We start from the raw sequence: 17,794 nt of genomic DNA, 5'->3' as shown, positions 1-17,794 counted from the left end.
GGAAATAAAATAACCCTTGCTAAAGAGAAACGCACACAATTACACACACACACACACACACACACACACACACGCGCGCGCGCGCGCGCGCACACACACACGACTAAGAACAGTAAAAAATAATTAGCTGTGAATAGAAGAAGCAAACCCTAAAACCCCAGAATGCTTAGTATTCCAGAGCCTAAAATATTGTATGAAGCAATTTAAAAGAGAGCCCGAAATAAGTATGGATAAATCATTTTTTAAAAAATCATAGAAAATTTAATAAAATCAGGACATCGTGTAAAAAGAACAGATCATATTTCTTAAAAAGAACAAATAGGCTCCAGCTGGTGTAGCTCAGTTGGTTGGAGTGCTGTCCGTGCACCCAGAGTCACAGGTTTGATTCCCATTCCCGTCACTACCCATGTTGCAGGTTCAATATCCAAGTGGGGTGCATAAGGGAGGAAACCAATCAATGTTTCTCTCTCACATCGCTGGGTTTTTGTTTGTTTTTTCCTCTTTCTCCCTTCTTCTCTCTAAAATCAATTTAAAAACAAACAAACAAACAAAACAAAAAAAACACAGACCTTATGAGAATAAAAGATATGTAACAATTGATGTACTGTACAATTCAATGGGTGGATTAAACCACAGACTTTAACTTTTAACATCTAGTATGTTCATTAAAATTCAGGAGTAATCTCTAAAATACTTGCTTAAAAAGAGAATAAACACAATGGCACTAAAATGGAATGTGTAAAATAGGCCAGTCACTATTCTAAGTGGTTTTTAAATATATATATTTTATTGATTTAAAATATATATATATTTTAGAGGAAGGGAGAAGGATAGAGAGTTAGAAATGTCGCTGAGAGAGAAACATCGATCAGCTGCCTCCTGTACCCCTCCTACTGGGGATGTGCCGCAACCAAGGTACATGCCCTTGACCGGAATTGAACCTGGGATCTTTCAGTCTGCAAGTCTGATGCTCTATCCACTAAGCCAAACTGGTTAGGGCTGTAAGTGTTTTATATATTGTATTACTTAATGCTCGCAAACTTTGAGTGGGATAATACCCATTTTTGTATAGAGGAAACTGAATTTCAAAGAGATTAGGTATCCTGGTTGAGACTGCAGTTATCAAGGGATGGATTGGAGCCCAGATAGATTATCCATAGACCCCATGCTTTTAACCATGACTACGTGATACAAAGCAGGAACAATAGAGTACATTAAATAAAAATCACAAAACAGATGTGAGAAATAAAACATCATTAGTAATCACAATACGTTTAGATGGAATAAACTTGCGAGTAAAAGATAGGTTTACATATTTCATTTACTTACCTGAAACAAAGTGAAAATTAAAACATAGATTAAAAGTTAAAAAGAATGACAAAGGTTCAAAGTTAGAGACAGAAAAAAAATATACACCAAATAAATACTAACCAACAGAAAGAATCCTTCAAGCCTTCCACAGGTTCATCATTTACTTGAAGCCCAGCGTGGCTGCTCGGTGCCTTTGTCCCAGTCCTCCTGCACCACACATAAGCAGGTCTTCAAGTAATGTTTTGTTCAACGGCGTTTTGTTCTAAGGTTGATCAGAGAAAATACGGGTCCCTGGCTGGGGCCACTGTTTGTGTGAGATTTGCATGTTTTCCCCATGTCTGTGTGGGGTTTTCTCCAGGTAGTCCAGATATTTGGGAACCAATCCTGTGCTCCTTAGGGGTGTCGAACTCAATCAGAGAAGGGGCCAAAATCTAAAATCCAGCCTAAACCACGGGCCGAATGGTTTACTGAACAGTCATAAACTGACAATGTCATAAACTGACAGCGGAGTGCAGTGATGACAGCGTGGTGCGGGCCACATTGCAAGGCCTGGCGGGCTGGATTTGGCCCGCGGGCCTTGTGTTTGACACATGTGGTTTACAGGGCCACAGATGGAGTTTTCTCCATGATGGCGCATACCCAGGGTCTCACCTGAATCTGACTTAGATGATTAAAATGATGAGATTTGGGACTTTTGAGTTGATAAGATTTGGTGTATATATAAAGGACATTGAGTTAATGCTCTAATAATTGAGACTTTGGAAAATGTTGGATGAGGTCAGTGAACTCTGCATGTGGGGTGGATATGAGTCTTTGGGGTCAAATGGAAGACTGTTGGTAGGCTTCTATCCCCCAACCACGACCATGTCCTACTCCCAGAATCTGAACCCATCACCTTATACTGACTAAGCATCCGAGATGGGAGATTTCCCAGGTAGTCCAATGTAACCAATCCGAGGGCCGTTAGAAGGGGGAGGCCTGCTGGTCAGAGACAGAGACATAAAGGAGAAGCAGAGGTCACAGTGAGAGGGACCAGGAGCCGGGAAATTGAGCGGCCTCCAGGAGCTGGAAACGGCAAGGAGATGGATTCTTCACTGGATCCTCAGGGGGAACACAGCCCTGGCCACACTCTGACTTGAGCCCACAAAGACTGCTTTTGGAGTCCACATCTCAGAACTCTAAGAGAATAAATCTTTGTTTCTTTAAGCCCCACAGTGATATCTTCTGTTCAAACAGCAATGGGAAATGAATTCAGGAACCAACAGGAGCATGAGGCACTGCTGCCTGCTGGGCTCTAAGGAAATCCATTGTTTCCGACTCAGGAGTCCGTGTCTTGTGTCTTTCATGCACCGAGCCAGGCTGGTGTCAGCCAAGGTGGGGTAAGACCTTAGAGTCTAAGGCTTAGACCCTTCCCAGTCCTTGGCATTTAGTTCACAAAAAGGATGGTAGTCATGGGTATTTTTCCAACTTTTAAATATCCTTCAGTCTTTTAATAAATCTACTTCTAAATCAAATACCATTTGAAGAGCTTTTACTCTTAATAAAAAAATAGTTTAATTTGGCTAACTAAATTATGAGAAATATTCATATTAGAAATTAATAAAATCAGCATTCTTTGCTACTTTTGCTCTCTTTCCTGAAAATATTCATCAAAAACAGCAGGTCTCTATTTGCAAGAATGTGTTATAGCAGTTTTAATTACAAAAAAATATTTCACTCCTTGTTCTGCTTAGCATTAGAGTCGCAAAGAATAATATTTTCCTCAAAAGACATTATGGGAAAGGGATTTCTTTTGATGGAACAATTCCTAAATGAAAGCTGATGTGACTTGAACTAGTAGGCTCCTAGAGATAATAGAAGTTAGGAATCATTTTAAACAAGGAATAGTTTTACAAAGGAAATAAAAAACACTGGATGTGTGAAAACAAAGAACCAGAGAAAATTCCTGTGCAATCAAACATATTTATTTTTTAACTTAAGCAAGACAAGTGGTGAACAAATCCATAATGAATATGTCCCCCAGAGATTAGCAGTTGGCCATGCATGGAACCTGGAAATATAAAACCAAATTATTTCTGATACCAGGGGCATGTTTAAATGTGTTGTACCAGCCCAGTGGTCGGCAAACTCATTAGTCCACAGAGCCAAATAGCAACAATACAAAACGATGGAAATTGCTTTTGAGAGCCACATTATTTAAACTTAAACTTCTTCTAACACCACGTCTTCAAAATATGCTCACCCACGCCATGGTATTTTGGGGAAGAGCCACACTCAAGGGGCCAAAGAGCCACATGTGGCTCGCGAGCCTCAGTTTGCCGACCACGGTACCAGGCCAACCTGAATATCTATTAGTGAGGTATTTACAACCCATTCACCATCTTAACTCGAAGCCACACACTAGCCAGAGGACCATCACCGACACCTTTGCCAAGTAGACTGCATGGCACGTGGCACTTCGCCTGTTCAGTGGCCAAGGGGGCCACAGTGTGACCAGACAGGACAGACCAACACAGAGACATACACACGTCGCCTCCCTCACTCAGGTGATGACCTCACCTACAGTTCTTGGGGACTGGAGTTCTGTTGATACTCATTCTAGGATAGGAGGGGCAGGGCTGTCCCATGGGTGGCCATGGGTGGCCAGAGGTCCTCAGAAAAGCTGTGTTGGCACAGCCGGCAGAAACGTTGTCTGCAGTGATGTGTGAGACCAGTGTCCTGACATCCTGGTAGGCGTTTGGGCCCCGATGAAAGCAAAGCTGAGCTCAGTGAAGGGCCGAGTGCAGGTGCAGACATTTGCAGGGGTGGGGGTCCTACACTCAGAAATAGGACCCAGTGCCCTAGTGTAAGCGGCTTTATGGATAGCCCTGCATCGTCTGCATGCACGGTCAGAAAGTCACAAAATATTGGAGCCGGTGGGGATCATCTATTCCAGACTCCCCACATGACAGGAAAATGATCGGCAGCCCAGAGGGAGAGCAATTGCTAAAGGTAGAGAATGGCCGGGGCAGGGCCAGCGTGGAACACAAGGATAACCCTCACTCAAGAGTGCTGATGCCCAGTATAAGGACAAATTTCTCGGCAATAAGGATGGTGAGAAGGTTACTTTATTCCCCGCAGAGCCTCAGATGTCTTTAAAGGCATAAAAACCCAGCTTAATCAGCTCCCTGATGAGGGGCTCTCTTCTCTTTTTCTTTTTGTCTCTGTTTCTCTCTCTCTCTCTCTCTCTCTCACACACACACACACACACACACACACACACACACACACACACACACGCCATTTTGGTAAATGAAGATTTCTTGCTATACAAACACGCCCCACATCTTCAGGAAGACATATTACAGAGCATGTTTCTCAATCCAGGTCTCTGTGTGAGGTCTGGGAAACTGGCTTATTTTCCAGAACAACAGGTGGTTCTGAAATCAGAAGATCGTCGTCCCCAAAGGAGGAGTTCTGGTCTGTGTTCACAAAGTTGGGGATGTCAAATTTCATGAGCCTGTTCAGCTCCTCCTCTGGCCGCCCGCTGCTCCTGGTGACTTCCCGCAGCTGCACGTCGCTGTCCAGGGCCGTGGTCTGCTGGCCAGCTCTGGCCTTCTCCAGGTGCTCCACCTCGTTGATGTAGCAGTGAAACAGAGACCGGGACTCCTCATTGCCCTTATCGGGCTCCAGCGGCCTCCCAAAGTCTGACACAAAGCTGTTCATTCTGAATCTCTTCTCCGAAGGCTCTGCATTGCTACAGAGAAAAGGAAAGAAAGCATTGCTTACACGCTGCCTCATTCTCCTGCTGACTCGTGGTTTGGGGCATGTAGGGCAGGCCGGTGTATTTCCACTAAGAACAAGTCCCTGTACGGAGCATGCAGACAAACATCAGAACTGAGAGACGTCACTTCTGAACATGCATAAGCAAACTCAAGGCAAAGGCTCCAACATGAGGGTCCTGGACCTTCCTGCAAAGAGACATCCTGTGGAGGAATCATCGAATTTGCAGTGGGACTCTCGGATCACCTGCATCAAGATTACTTCAAGCGCTTCTTAAAATGCAGAGTCCTGAGTCGTACCCATCCGAATCTCCAGAAGCAGGGCCCGCTAATCTGTATTTTCATAGAATCCTCCAGGGTTACTGCTCTTGGTCAGCTCTAGAACCACTGCCTGTATCATGCTGCCTGAACAAAGACAATATTATCTCACAGAGGTGAATTTCTTATTTGTCAACGCTGTTTGTATCCATTTATTTCATTTGACTCTCAAAACTGATCAGCACAGCCTGGCCGGCATGGCTCAGTTGTTGACATCGATCGATAATCTATGAACCAGGAGGTCACAGTTCAATTGCCCATCAGGGCACATGCCTGGGTTACAGGCTCAATCCCCAGTAGCAAGTGTGCAGAAGACACTGATGGGTGATTCTTTCTTATCACTGATGTTCTTACCTCTCTCCCTCTCCCTTCTCTCTGAAACCAATATATATAAGTGACCAGCACAGTCACTTAGAGCAAGACTTACTATACCAATTTTTCAAACACAAAAGCTAAGGCAGGGAACAGACTACCCACTGGAGTCTCACAGCCAGTCAGTGATAGGAACAGGAATAAAACCCAGGTTTCCACTTCCTTATTCCATTTAGTGTGAAACAAAAGATGAGCAACTTAATGGCAATAAGTCAATGAATAAAATAGCTCTCAATTAGTCCTAAAAGGACATTAAATATCCAATAGGTTGTCCTTTTATTCCTCCTTTCTTTCCTTAACTGATAACCTAAAGGACTTTTATGGGTAAATTGAATACCCTGATATTCCATGGACTTTCACTCCTTCTTCCCAGATGTATATAAAAGTTGCTTACACACAAGCGACTCCTGAAGGGCAAGAATCATGTCTGAACATGTTTTCAAATCCAAACAGAACCCTATCAAAAACTAGGCTGTGTTCAATGAGTGTGTAACTTTCTCCATTTCAGTTAACTCTCTTCCTACCCATTCCATCACTCATGATAAAGTGCTGAGGACCAAATCCCATGGGGTGGGAGGAACAGAGATTCCATGTACAGATCTGGAAAATATAATCATAGACACAAACCTCCAAATTACCAAGAACCACCTGGATTTCAGAGATTGGTAATCCTAGAAGCTTTGTAAGCCAGCCAATTGAGGGACTTTTCTATCAGATTGTATGGGTTGCATCAAACAAGGAATTTCTCTCAGAAACCCAAGCTTTTCCTTGTAGCAAAAAGCCTGGTTAACAAATCTCATTGTCTGCCCAGCAAATGTGACATGAAGATCATTGATTTACACAAGAGTAAATCATTAAACATTCAGTAGGTCCTGTATTCAAAAAAAAATTTTTTTTAAGATGTCTTTAGAGAGAGGCTGAATGACCTCTGCTCTAATGCAAATGTAAGTGGTCTTGTCTTTCAGAGGTGATCTTCCTCCTCTGTCTTCACTCAGTTTTAAAAGATGTTTGAGAACAATGATGAATATGCCAGCAACATGTGACCTAATAAGCTAAAACACTACCTGGCAAAAAGAAGGGCTTAACTCGTTTGAAAAGGTGTGATTAAGATTGCTGGGGCCCACACTCTTCTCTAATTGCAGGACTAAGACGCTATGAAGAACAGCTTCCACCCACCCTGGGCATCAGTGTGGGAAAGCAGAGCCAGGAACCCAGCGGTGTGCAGCATAATGCAGGCCACATCGGGGCCATAAGCACCCCTATTGAAGAACAAAGGCACAGGAGTGCAAGAGTTTCATCCCTCCCCAGAGCAGAGCCCAGGCCTCCGAGATGCCTTCCCTGCCCCTCCTCCCTCCCCCTAAGCTTTCCCCTGAAGTTCTCTTGGTGTGAGAACAGTGCGACTTATCTGCTTCTCCTTCTCTGAGAACAAGGGAAAAGTTCATCTTTGTACTCTCAGACTCTGGTAAACATTAAATATTCAGTAGGTTGTCTTTCTAGTCTTCTTTTCTTTCACTGACTGATAAACTAAAGGACTTATATGTGGAAACCTATGATCATGAACACATCTTGCTTCAAGGTAGTTTCTATTCATCCTACCATTGGGTAAAATTTACACACAGAAATCCATAGATCTTAAGTATAAAATTCAACGTATTTTTATTAATTTATACATCCATGTAACCACCATCCTCAATCAAGATACAGAATATTTCCTTTTTCCTAGGAAGTGTCCTTTCATTCATTTTCCACCCCCTTTGGGTAACACTGCTCTGATCTCCATTTCCATTGGTTAGCTTTGCCTGTTCTTGAACTTTCAGGTCATTTCACTTCCCATAGGCAATCTGTCTTGAAATTTTCTTATCACAGATTAGTGAAACCTGTTCTTGAAATGGAATCACACAATATTCAGCCTTTTTGTCTGCATTCCTTTGCTCAGCATGTTGAGATTCTCTGAGATTCATCCACATTGTTACATTGACCCATGTAACAATAATTTGTCTTTTTTCTTGCTCAGTATAATCCCACTGTATAAATACTACAATTCATTTATTCATTATCTTTTTTAAGGTTATTTTTAAGGTTTCTGGTTTGTGAGTAAAACTGCAATGAACATTCTTGAAAAGTCTCTTTGTACACCTGTGTTTTTAGTGCTCTTGAGTATATGCCTACGAGTAGAATTACTAGGTCATATGGTAGATCTATGTTTCACTTCATAAGAAACCATGAAGTTTTCCAAAGTGGTCATGCCATTTTCCACCCTCACCATAGTGTATGAGAATTAGAGTTATAGAGGGCCACCTGAGAAGGCACATGGACATTCTTTAAATTGTCAGCTGAGCCTGAGGCACTGGCAGAGTAACCTTTGTCCAGGTGTCAGCAGGGGCGGGTCTAGATATGTAAATCCAGTAATGCTAGGGCCTAGTTAAGAATGCAAATAAGCTCCTTTGACCCTATAAAATAAACCTGCTGCGTGGCTCAGTCGCTTGCTGCCTACCCAGATGGCGCCCACCTAGCACCCAGCTTCATGAATCTATTTCTGCCTCCTGGTCTCTTTCTTTCTTAATCCCAGCTCCTCCACTCAGGAACCTGTTTCCTTTTCTGTGATGGAGATGGTTGCGGAAAACAGAGAAACAGCCCCCCCGCAAGAGTTGTTCCACATTCTTGTCAGCATTCAGTGTTGTCAGTCTTTTTAATGTTAGTAATTCTCATGGGAGTGAAATGGCATTTCACTATTTAATTTCTTTTGTGAAGTGTCTGTGTGAGTCCTTTGCCCATTTTAAAAGTTGTGTTGTTTTTTGTTTTTGTTTTTACTTGTAGAAGGCTGGTAATATATTCTGAATACAGGGCCTTTGCCAGATATGTATCATAAACACTCTTTCTTGAGTTTTGTAATATATTCTGAATAAGGTTTTTTGGTAGATACACATGTTAAAACATTTTCTCTTGATCTGTGACTTGTATTTCATTTCCTGAAAGATGTCTTTTAATGAGCAGACGCTTTAAATTTCAGTTAAGTTCAATTTATTAACTTTTTTCTTTATGTGTATTGCCTTTTATATCATCTCTATAAAATAACTGCCAAATCTCAAATCACAAAGATATTCTCTTATGCCTTCTTTTAGAACCATGCTAGTTCTAGAAGCCACTAGCCACAGGTGGCTATTTAAATTTGAATTAAGAAAAATATAAAACTTGATTTCTCAGTCAACTTACTTACATATCAGCTGCTCAATTGTCACATGTGAAAAGTGGCTAACAATTGAGCAGCACAGAGAACATTTCTAACCTCACAGAAAGCTCTCCTGAACAGAGCTGTTCTCAGAAAGGGGTCAAGGTTCATTCTTTTCCTTATGTTTATTTCATTGTTCCAACACTGTCGTCAAAAATTTTCCTTTCAGTTAATCTCATAGAAAATTCATTATGGTATGTCTATATACTAGTAACAAGCAATAAGAAAATGAAAAAAATAATTCCACTCGTAATAGCATCCAAAATACAATATTTAGGAATAAATTTAACAAAGAAAGTGTAAGTCCTGTAAAACTGAACATTTCAAAGCACTGCAGAGGGAATGAAAGGAGATTGGGAGACTTCAGGTGGAAAGTCTTCTAACCATATAATGACAGACATAAAGTAATAGAGCTTCTTCCTCCCAAGGGCCAGAAACCCTTCTATTCTTGTCTACTAATGTTCGTTCTTTGGTGCCTTCCAACAGTCATTCTTTCTATTTTGTCCACATTTTATCATTGTTGTGTGCAAGGTTATTCTGAAACGAGCACATCTGCCTCACTGGAACCTGCCTTACTCCTCTGGGCCAATGTCAGTCATGTATGGCGCCCCCTCCTGCAAGAAACCTCCCCCGACTCCTCCCATCGGAGTTAGTTTGTTTGCCTGGAGGTCTGGTGCTTCTCTCCATTTGCCTTCTCATTCTGTATTACAGCCCCCGCCCTTTTTTTCACTTGCCTGGCATCCTCATTAAGATGATGAATTCTGCTTCTTGCCTATGTTCCCAGTACCTGGCACAGTACTAAAGATATAGTAGATGCTCAATAAAATTTTTTAAATGAATACGTGAATGCATCCATCATGAAAAGATCTTAAAACTAAAGCAACTCCTCTACAGTTCCTACAGGGTCTGAATTCCACGAAGGCCTAAAATCAAGAATATGTGATCTTTAAAAGAAGATACCCTGAGTGTGGGCTTCAGAGCCATAGTTACAGGAGATCCTCAATGCACTCAACTGTCCCTCTGTGCCTTTGCTTGTGCTGTTCCTTCTATCCTGCTTTGTCTGTCAAATAAAATCCCTTCTTCACTGTGCAACTCAAAAGTCACTGCCTCACGGAGAACCTCTAATCTCCCTCCTCTGTGCTCTTGCTGAATTTCACTGACCACCTCTTCCAGGATGCACCTTTTCCCACTTCCTGTCACAGCTACTTGTGTAGTCCACTCTCTCCTATATACTGCTGTGCTATATTTTGTGCATCTTTGCATCTCTCAAAGGGCCTGCAGCCTCTAGACCCTCAATCAGTGGACTGAATGGCTGTATCTGCAGGGTGTTCCAAAGCCCTGACATCTGAGAGCCACAGCCACCTCCAGCGTTCAGAGACATGCTCCTTCCTCTGTCACCCAAAGACAAGGCAGGCCAGGAAGAAAGACTCCTCCATTTGCTGAAGAAAAATGCCCATAATGCTCTGGATTATTCCCCTCGGGATTTTCCAGATTTATGACAAGATTTTAAATGAAGTGGCTGCTGCTGTGCTAAGAGTATTAGCATGCCCACTAGTGTCCTCAGGTTTGTCTCACTCGTGAAAAGTGGCAGGCAGATCAGCTGCAGGCAGATCAGCTGCAGGCATCTGGTGTTTCCAGCAGTCACTTCCAGTGGACTTTGAAAGATGAGTAAGTTAAAAAGACCTATGAAAAGTTAAAGTTTCTGCCCTAGCCACTTTGGCTCTGTGCATAGACCATAGGCCTGCGGACTGAAGTGTCTCGGGTTTAATTCCCGTCAAGGGCACACACCTAGCTGTAGCCTCGATCCCGGCACTGGGCACATGTGGGAGGCAACCAAATGATGTGTCTCTCTCACATCAATGTTTCTCTCTGTCTCTCCCTCTCCCTTCCACTCTAGAAATCAATGGAATCTCCAGTGAGGATTTAAACAAACAAAAAAAGAGTGAAAGCTTCTGTACTTAACAACCTGATAAAATCATAATAACCACTAACGTTTCTGAAACCATAGCCTGTACTGAGAGCTTTATCTCACGTAACAAACCCAGAGGTGCCAACCAAACTCTCTCTGTGTGTGAGGAAGTGCCTCTGGCTGCTTTTGTGGGTAGAAGTGACTTTCAGGAGGATGCCAGTTTTTCTGGAAAATGCCACTACCTCAGTGCAACCCTCAGTACATTCCTGGACAGTGAAGTCCTTCACTGTGCAATTGCCTCTTAGTTGATGGGGAATTAAAAGTAACTCCTGAACGAAGGCATAAAAATTTATAAATTGAATCAAATAGATAAAATAGATTTTCTCCTTTTTTTAAAAAATAGATTTCTCCCTGTTCCTAGGAGTAGACCTCTTGGAGTGGCAGGACTTCCGTGGGCCCCACTCACTGCACCCGCACTTTGCCAGCTAGCTCCTGTGGCCTTGGTCCTTCTCAGAGACCTTGAGCTAAGACATTTTCCTGCTGTTAGCTTTCAGTTGCATTATATACATCATCTAGTCAGTGCCACATTCAGGTCATTGCAACTCAAGGTAAAATGTAATTTCCATTTTTACAAGGTCCTGAGCAATCCTGCTCTCACCCCTAAATAAAGAACATCTTCATTTGGACAAAACTTAGCAAAGGCTCCAAAAGGGTGGTATTTGAGGTATGTGATGTCTGTGGTTTGATAATTTTTTTAAGAAGTCTACAATATCCTACAGAAAGCTGTGATCCAAGCCTTTTCTGCTACTCTCTCTCCGACGGATTTATGATAATAGAGCCATAATGCTTTAACAAGATGCCATAGAGAGCAAATGGCTGCTTAGTTGAGAAAGCAGGGGGAAATGGTTCTTTTACCTTCCTTCTCCATAAAGGATTCAGGTAAGAGGGTTTTTCTCCCCACAGACAACAGTGAATATTCCATGGGGGAAATGATCCCCATTATAGCTGCTTCTTGGCCCTAAAAGCTTTTAAGAACAGTGATGCCAGCCTTATAACAGTCTATCTCCCTCTTCAGTGTACTCCACTTCCGTGGAGTACACTGAAGAGGGATCATTGATGGATAGAAAAGACGGATATGTCTCTCCCTCTCCCTTCCACTCTAGTGTGTACCCATACCTGGTCTCTCCCTCTCCCTTCCACCACTAGGGTGTACCCATACCTGGTTCTCTTCTCCTGGGCAGATCACCCTTCCCAGGCTGGGCAGCCAGGGGGGTTGGCTAGCTCTGCCCACTGAGCTGTGAGAGGAGGGGATGTGTATGTGTGTGTGTGTGTGTGTGTGTGTGTGTATGTGTGTGTGTGTGTGTGTGTTGTGTATCACCTGTTTTTCTTTCTCTCCCTTTTCTTCCTTTCTCTCCCTTTCCTTCCTTCCTTCCTTCCTTCCTTCCTTCCTTCCTTCCTTCCTTCCTTCCTTCCTTCCTCCCTCCCTCCCTCCCTCCCTCCCTCCCTCCTTCCCTCCCTCCCTCCCGTCTTCCCTTCCTCTCTTCCTCCCTTCCTCCCGTCCTCCCTCCCTTCCTTTCTCCCTCCCAAGGTAAAGAACGGAAGGGCACAGGTGAGATCTCCAGCTTTCTCTTCCCTGTCACTGTGACTAGAGAGCTGAGTGTGGAGAACGGTGATTGATTCCTGATGGCTATCTGGAGTGGTGTTTTGTGACTGTGATTGGTTCCTGATGGCTATCTGGAGTGGTGTTTTGAAAATGATTCTGAGGCCAAGTCTTGGCCATGCATGGAAAATAACACAATCGATTAGTAATGTCTGTTGTGGGCATGGGCACAGGGAGTGGGGGCAGCGGAGGTGGTCTCTGCCATCCTTGTGTCTCCCCGCTGTTGAAGAGATACACATACCTTCCCCATGTATCAGCACTGATAAGACCCTAGTGAGCCATTCAAACCCACCCACCCACCCCTGAGATGCCTCCATGTGGGAAAAGGATAGAATTAAGTAGTAGGTTCATCATTGATCTATTTGGAGCTTGCAAACTTGGCCAGGTATCTTAACCAGAGCATTGGAATCATATTTGTGATATCCTACTTGAGGAAGTAACTGTCCTTAGGACAAACCAACCAGGGAGTTCTGGTGTTTAAAGCAACCAGAACTCAGACATATCCGTCTTTTCTATCCATCACCAACACACTCTATGTAGATTCTCTCTATTCATCTTACTGTTTCACTGAGAGCCACACCTAAGCTGATGTTGGGGGAGAATGAGGCACCATTTTGACAAGTGTAGATGCTACGAGAATGTTTCTGGTTTGATTGTCCCATGAGAGGTGGGTTTCTTCTCACCTGGCCTTGAGCTGCCACTAGGACTTCCACCAGCACCAAGGAACCCACACTTGATTAGCTATGTGATAAAATAAAACAAATCTGATTGCTTACTAATATCTTTGATTCAACTTCAGAGTCTAAGAGCCTTTGCTTGGTTCACAGCATTTTTCTGTTTATTTTATCTGTGATATCTCAGACTAATGATTCTGCCTCATTTTTCTTATCTGTAAAGTGGGAACACTTGGGGGATTTATTTTATCTTCCTGTGAGGATTTAGTGAGATTATACATAGAAAAGGATTAGTAGACCCTGGCATATAATAAACATGTTTTTAAAAGGTTTCTACTAGTATTCTCAATGATTTCATCATTTTTTCCTCCATGCCTAATTATCATAGGAAAAATTAAAATGGTTTATTTTATATTAAAGTTGGCTGAATGGAAAAAATAATGGCTATTTTGGAGAAAATTCCTACCAAATAAATGTCAAGTTTATTAAGATCAAAAAGCCTTTTAAACTGATCCATTTAGGAATTTTTTTGCATGTTTGTTTCTTTCAATTTTCTATTGATATACTGCAACAAAATGCCATGTCTTACATTGCCCTAGACTCAAAAAAATACTTAAAGTGTATCTCAGAGGGCCAGTCAATTATTTTATTAAAAGTAATACTGGTTTGGCTCAGTGGATAGAGTGTTGGCTTGAGGGCTGAAAGGTCCCGGGTTCGATTGTGGTCAAGGACATGTACCTTGGTTGCGGGCACATCCCCAGTAGGGGGTGTGCAGGAGGCAGCTGATCGATGATTCTCTTTCATTGATGTTTCTAACTTTCTATCCCTCTCTCTTCCTCTCTGTAAAAAATCAATAAAATATATTAAAAATAAAAAAGTAAAACCAAAAGGTCAGACTTTCTCTTTAACCTCATTGAAAGCATGAGGAGTTACAGTGACCCCTGTTCTTTGATTGAGATTATTCAGAACCGCCATCAAGTGAGAAACCATTTGCAATTGAACCGAACTACCAATTAGAAGACTAGAAATGCAAGTCTCAGCTATCCAGGGTCAACATGGCACGTTAAGTAAATGTACTAGTCAGATTCTCCAGAGAAACAGTCAACAAGACCCGTGTGTGTGCGCGTGTGCGCGTGTGCGCGTGCTCACGCGTGTTTGTATGTGTTGTGTATCACCTGTTTTTCTTTCTCTCCCTTTGCTTTCATCCTTTTTTCTTCCCTCCCTCCCTCCCTTCCTTTCTGTCTTTCTTTCATTTTTTCCTTCCTTCTTTCCTATTATCTATCTCTCTATCTATCTATCATCTATCTATTTTTCTATCCTATATATAAAGAGGGATACAGATTTATTTTAAGGAATTGGTCCATGTGATTGTGGAGGCTGGCAAATCCAAAATCTGCAGGTAGACTGGCAGGCTGTAGACCCAGAGCAGAGTTGCAGTTCGAGTGTGAAGCAGTTTGCAGCATTCCTTTTAGATTGAGGTGGTTGAGTCTGTGTCTATGAAGGCCTTTTACTGATTAGATGAAAACCACCCATATAATAGGGATGAACTGCTTTATTCAAAAGAATACTGATTTAAATGTTAATCTCATCTAAACACACAAATACATACACACCAGATCTTCACAGAAATATAAGGGATAATGTTTGATCAAATATCTGAGTACCATGGCCTGGCCACGTTGACCCATAAAATTAACCATCACAGGAAGTCATGTTATGCTTTGAGTTAGGGTTCCCATCTGTACAATTACCTGCATCCTACATCAGACAAATCCATCTCAGTAATAACATCGTAAAAATCTATCTGTCCCTCTGAGGAAAAGGAAGATAATGAGATGTATTTATTCCCTGACCACTATATGAGATGTGCCCTAATCTGAGTTTGTACTTGACTTCTCTTACTACTGTTGCAATCCACATCATATTTCCAAATCCATGAACCAATATAATAGAAGAAAAGACATATGCAGATGTCCATAAGAACATGGACAAAGAAAGCGGGAAGTCTATGTCTTTTTAAGTGTCTATTAGTAAGATTCTCAATCACATATCTCCATGTGCTTCAATTAAATGGTATCCTTTCATATAAAATACATTTAATTTTTTTTTCCAGATCCTGATGTCTGGACATAGCTGAGTTATGGACAGAGCTGTTCCCTTTACCCAGACATTTTTTTATAGTTCAAGTTCAGGCTGAAGACTGAACAACAGATACTGTTGTGAAATATAGTGAAATATGGTAATAAGAATATGGTAATTATACACCAATAATGAACTCTAAGAAAGAGGAACTAAAAAAGAAACACAATCCCATTTACTATTGCAACAAAAAAAATAAGATACTTAGGAATAAACTTCACCAAGGAGGTAAAAGACCTATACTTGGAAAACTACAATATATTGGAAAAAAGAGATAGAGGAAGATACAAGCAGGTGGAAGAATACACCATGTTCATGGGTTGGAAGAATTAATATCATTAAACTGTCCATACTACCCAAAGCAACCTATAGATTCAATGCAATCCCTATTAAAATACCAATGGCATATTTCACAGATCTAGAACAAATATTCCAAAAATTTATATAGAATCAAAAAATACCACGAATAGCCTCAGCAATCTTGAGAAAGAAGAATAAAGCTGGAGGGATCATAATACTGGATATAAAACCATACTACAAAGTCATTATATATATATATATATATATATATATATATATATATATATATATATATATATATAAAAGCCTGGTATTGGCACAAGAATAGATAGACAGACAGACTGAATAGAACAGAGACACCAGAAATCAAACCACATCATTTTGGTCAATTACTATTTGACAAAAGAGGCAAGAGCATACAATAGGATAAAAATAGTCTCTTTAAAAATTGGTGTTGGGAAAATTGAACAGATACTTGCTGAAAAATGAAACTAGACCACCAACTTACAATGCCGTACTATCTTGTGGGGTTGTCCTCCTCCCTGGCCACAACTTATAAATAGCCCCTTCGTTAAATGCTCTAATTACCTAATTTTAGTGTGCTACTGTGTCTGCTGGAGCTGACTAAAATGGTATTCAACTTATGTTTTATTTCCCCTTTTTAAAAAGTTGGAACAAAAAATTCTCCAAAACATTTCTGAGTTTTTGAAAAGCATAATTTAACAAATACCTTCTAATGTTGTTCAATATCCTCTAAGCACCCACGTAATAATTTCCTCCTTAAATCCAAAGCCCAACACAAATATTCTTTGTCCTGCTATGAATATCACATAATCTGAAGTGTTTCTTTTTTTAACCCTAGATTCAAGGAAACTCAGCATTGAACTCAGTGTTTATTTGGCAATGATTAATTCAATCGAATATTCTATTGAAATAAACTATTTCTCTATTCCTTGGCATGTTTTTAAAAACTAGTTTTCATCCTACTTAGTGGTTATTGTCCTTTTTCACTGTTGTTAATCTGGCCAGTCATCTAAATTCTCTTGGGACTAAGCAGAGAACACATCCTAATTAATAAGTATTTCAACATAAACATCAGGCCTGCATCAGCATTAAACTATAAGAAGGAACCAAGAAGCCCAGGTTCACAAGGTTCCACTCTAAAACAAGCCCCAGAGGCAAGAGGCCAGGAAGAAGGCTGATCCCACACACAGGCACCTAGATGCAGGCAGTTATTCATAACCAAGCCCTCTCTCCATCCCTGGAAGTAACCCCCAGCCCTGGGTATTATCTCTGTTTCTTCAGTTCCCTGTGGAACTTTATTGATATTTAGGAACAGTCCAAACTTACTCTTGGTGTGGGGCTCCTGTCTTGGTCAGCAAAGTCAGCACAAAAAACATGAAAATCACAAAGACTGCGAGACCAACCCAAAATCCAATCACAATAGAATCTGCAAAACAGAGAATACTGGGATTAGCATTTCACAGGAGCTGAAAACTTGGTCAAGAAATCTGAACTTTTTGGTACATTAAATGATTGTTGGTACATCAACAATCTAGGGGACAACCTTGACCCATCTATCGACTGGGGGCAGGTAAGATGTGGGGATGAGGGAGAGAGAAGAACCTGGGTCACCTCCATGTTCCCATCTCAGATAACACTGAGAGACTTCTGCCTGACTGACCACTGGTTTCCATTTCCCAGTAAAGGAACTGAGGACAGAACATAGGCCACCCAGGACCTCAAGATTCCGTTGAAGTATCTTGAGTTAGAAAATGCCACTTTTAACAAAAACTGCAATATACACTTTTAAATGAATTCTGATTCAAACCAACCCATTTTTCCCCCACTGCTGTTCATGCTGGAATAGTTGAGGTCCTCATTGCCTCTTGCTGAGAACATGCAAATGGCCTCCTGCGTTCTCTTCTAGCTTTCCTTGTGCAGCTGGGTGTGAACCTGCTTTATTCCAGCTCTGATAGTATTGCTCTCTTATGAAAAACTCTTCAACAAAGATAGACCCAAACTTCTCCAGGTTAAAAAAGATTCCATACATAAAGCACTTTACCCAATGCCTGGCATCTGAAAAAAGGTAACCTACATTTGCCAGCTATTATTATTAAA

At 41.5% G+C, this 17,794-nt stretch overlaps 1 protein-coding gene across 3 annotated transcripts in view; it reads right to left on the bottom strand.

Annotated features, from left to right (window-relative positions):
• Window positions 1-4,494: 4,494 nt before the first annotated feature.
• MRAP2 (melanocortin 2 receptor accessory protein 2) overlaps window positions 4,495-17,794 on the bottom strand; it is a 33,668-nt gene continuing 20,368 nt past the window's right edge. For all 3 annotated transcript variants that reach the window (XM_084889775.1, XM_084889774.1, XM_084889776.1), the window contains 2 exons: window positions 17,024-17,123; window positions 4,495-5,047 (listed from right to left, as the gene is read on the bottom strand). In XM_084889775.1, the coding sequence (XP_084745901.1) occupies window positions 4,669-5,047; window positions 17,024-17,123 (479 nt within the window). In that variant the 3' untranslated portion in view covers window positions 4,495-4,668. The remainder of the gene's footprint in view (window positions 5,048-17,023; window positions 17,124-17,794) is intronic.

Source organism: Pipistrellus hanaki (assembly GCF_964339955.1).
Source record: "Pipistrellus hanaki genome assembly, chromosome: 7".
Lineage (NCBI taxonomy): Eukaryota > Metazoa > Chordata > Mammalia > Chiroptera > Vespertilionidae > Pipistrellus > Pipistrellus hanaki.
Note: the sequence above shows the minus strand (reverse complement) of the source record. Positions and strands in the feature narration are given on the sequence as shown.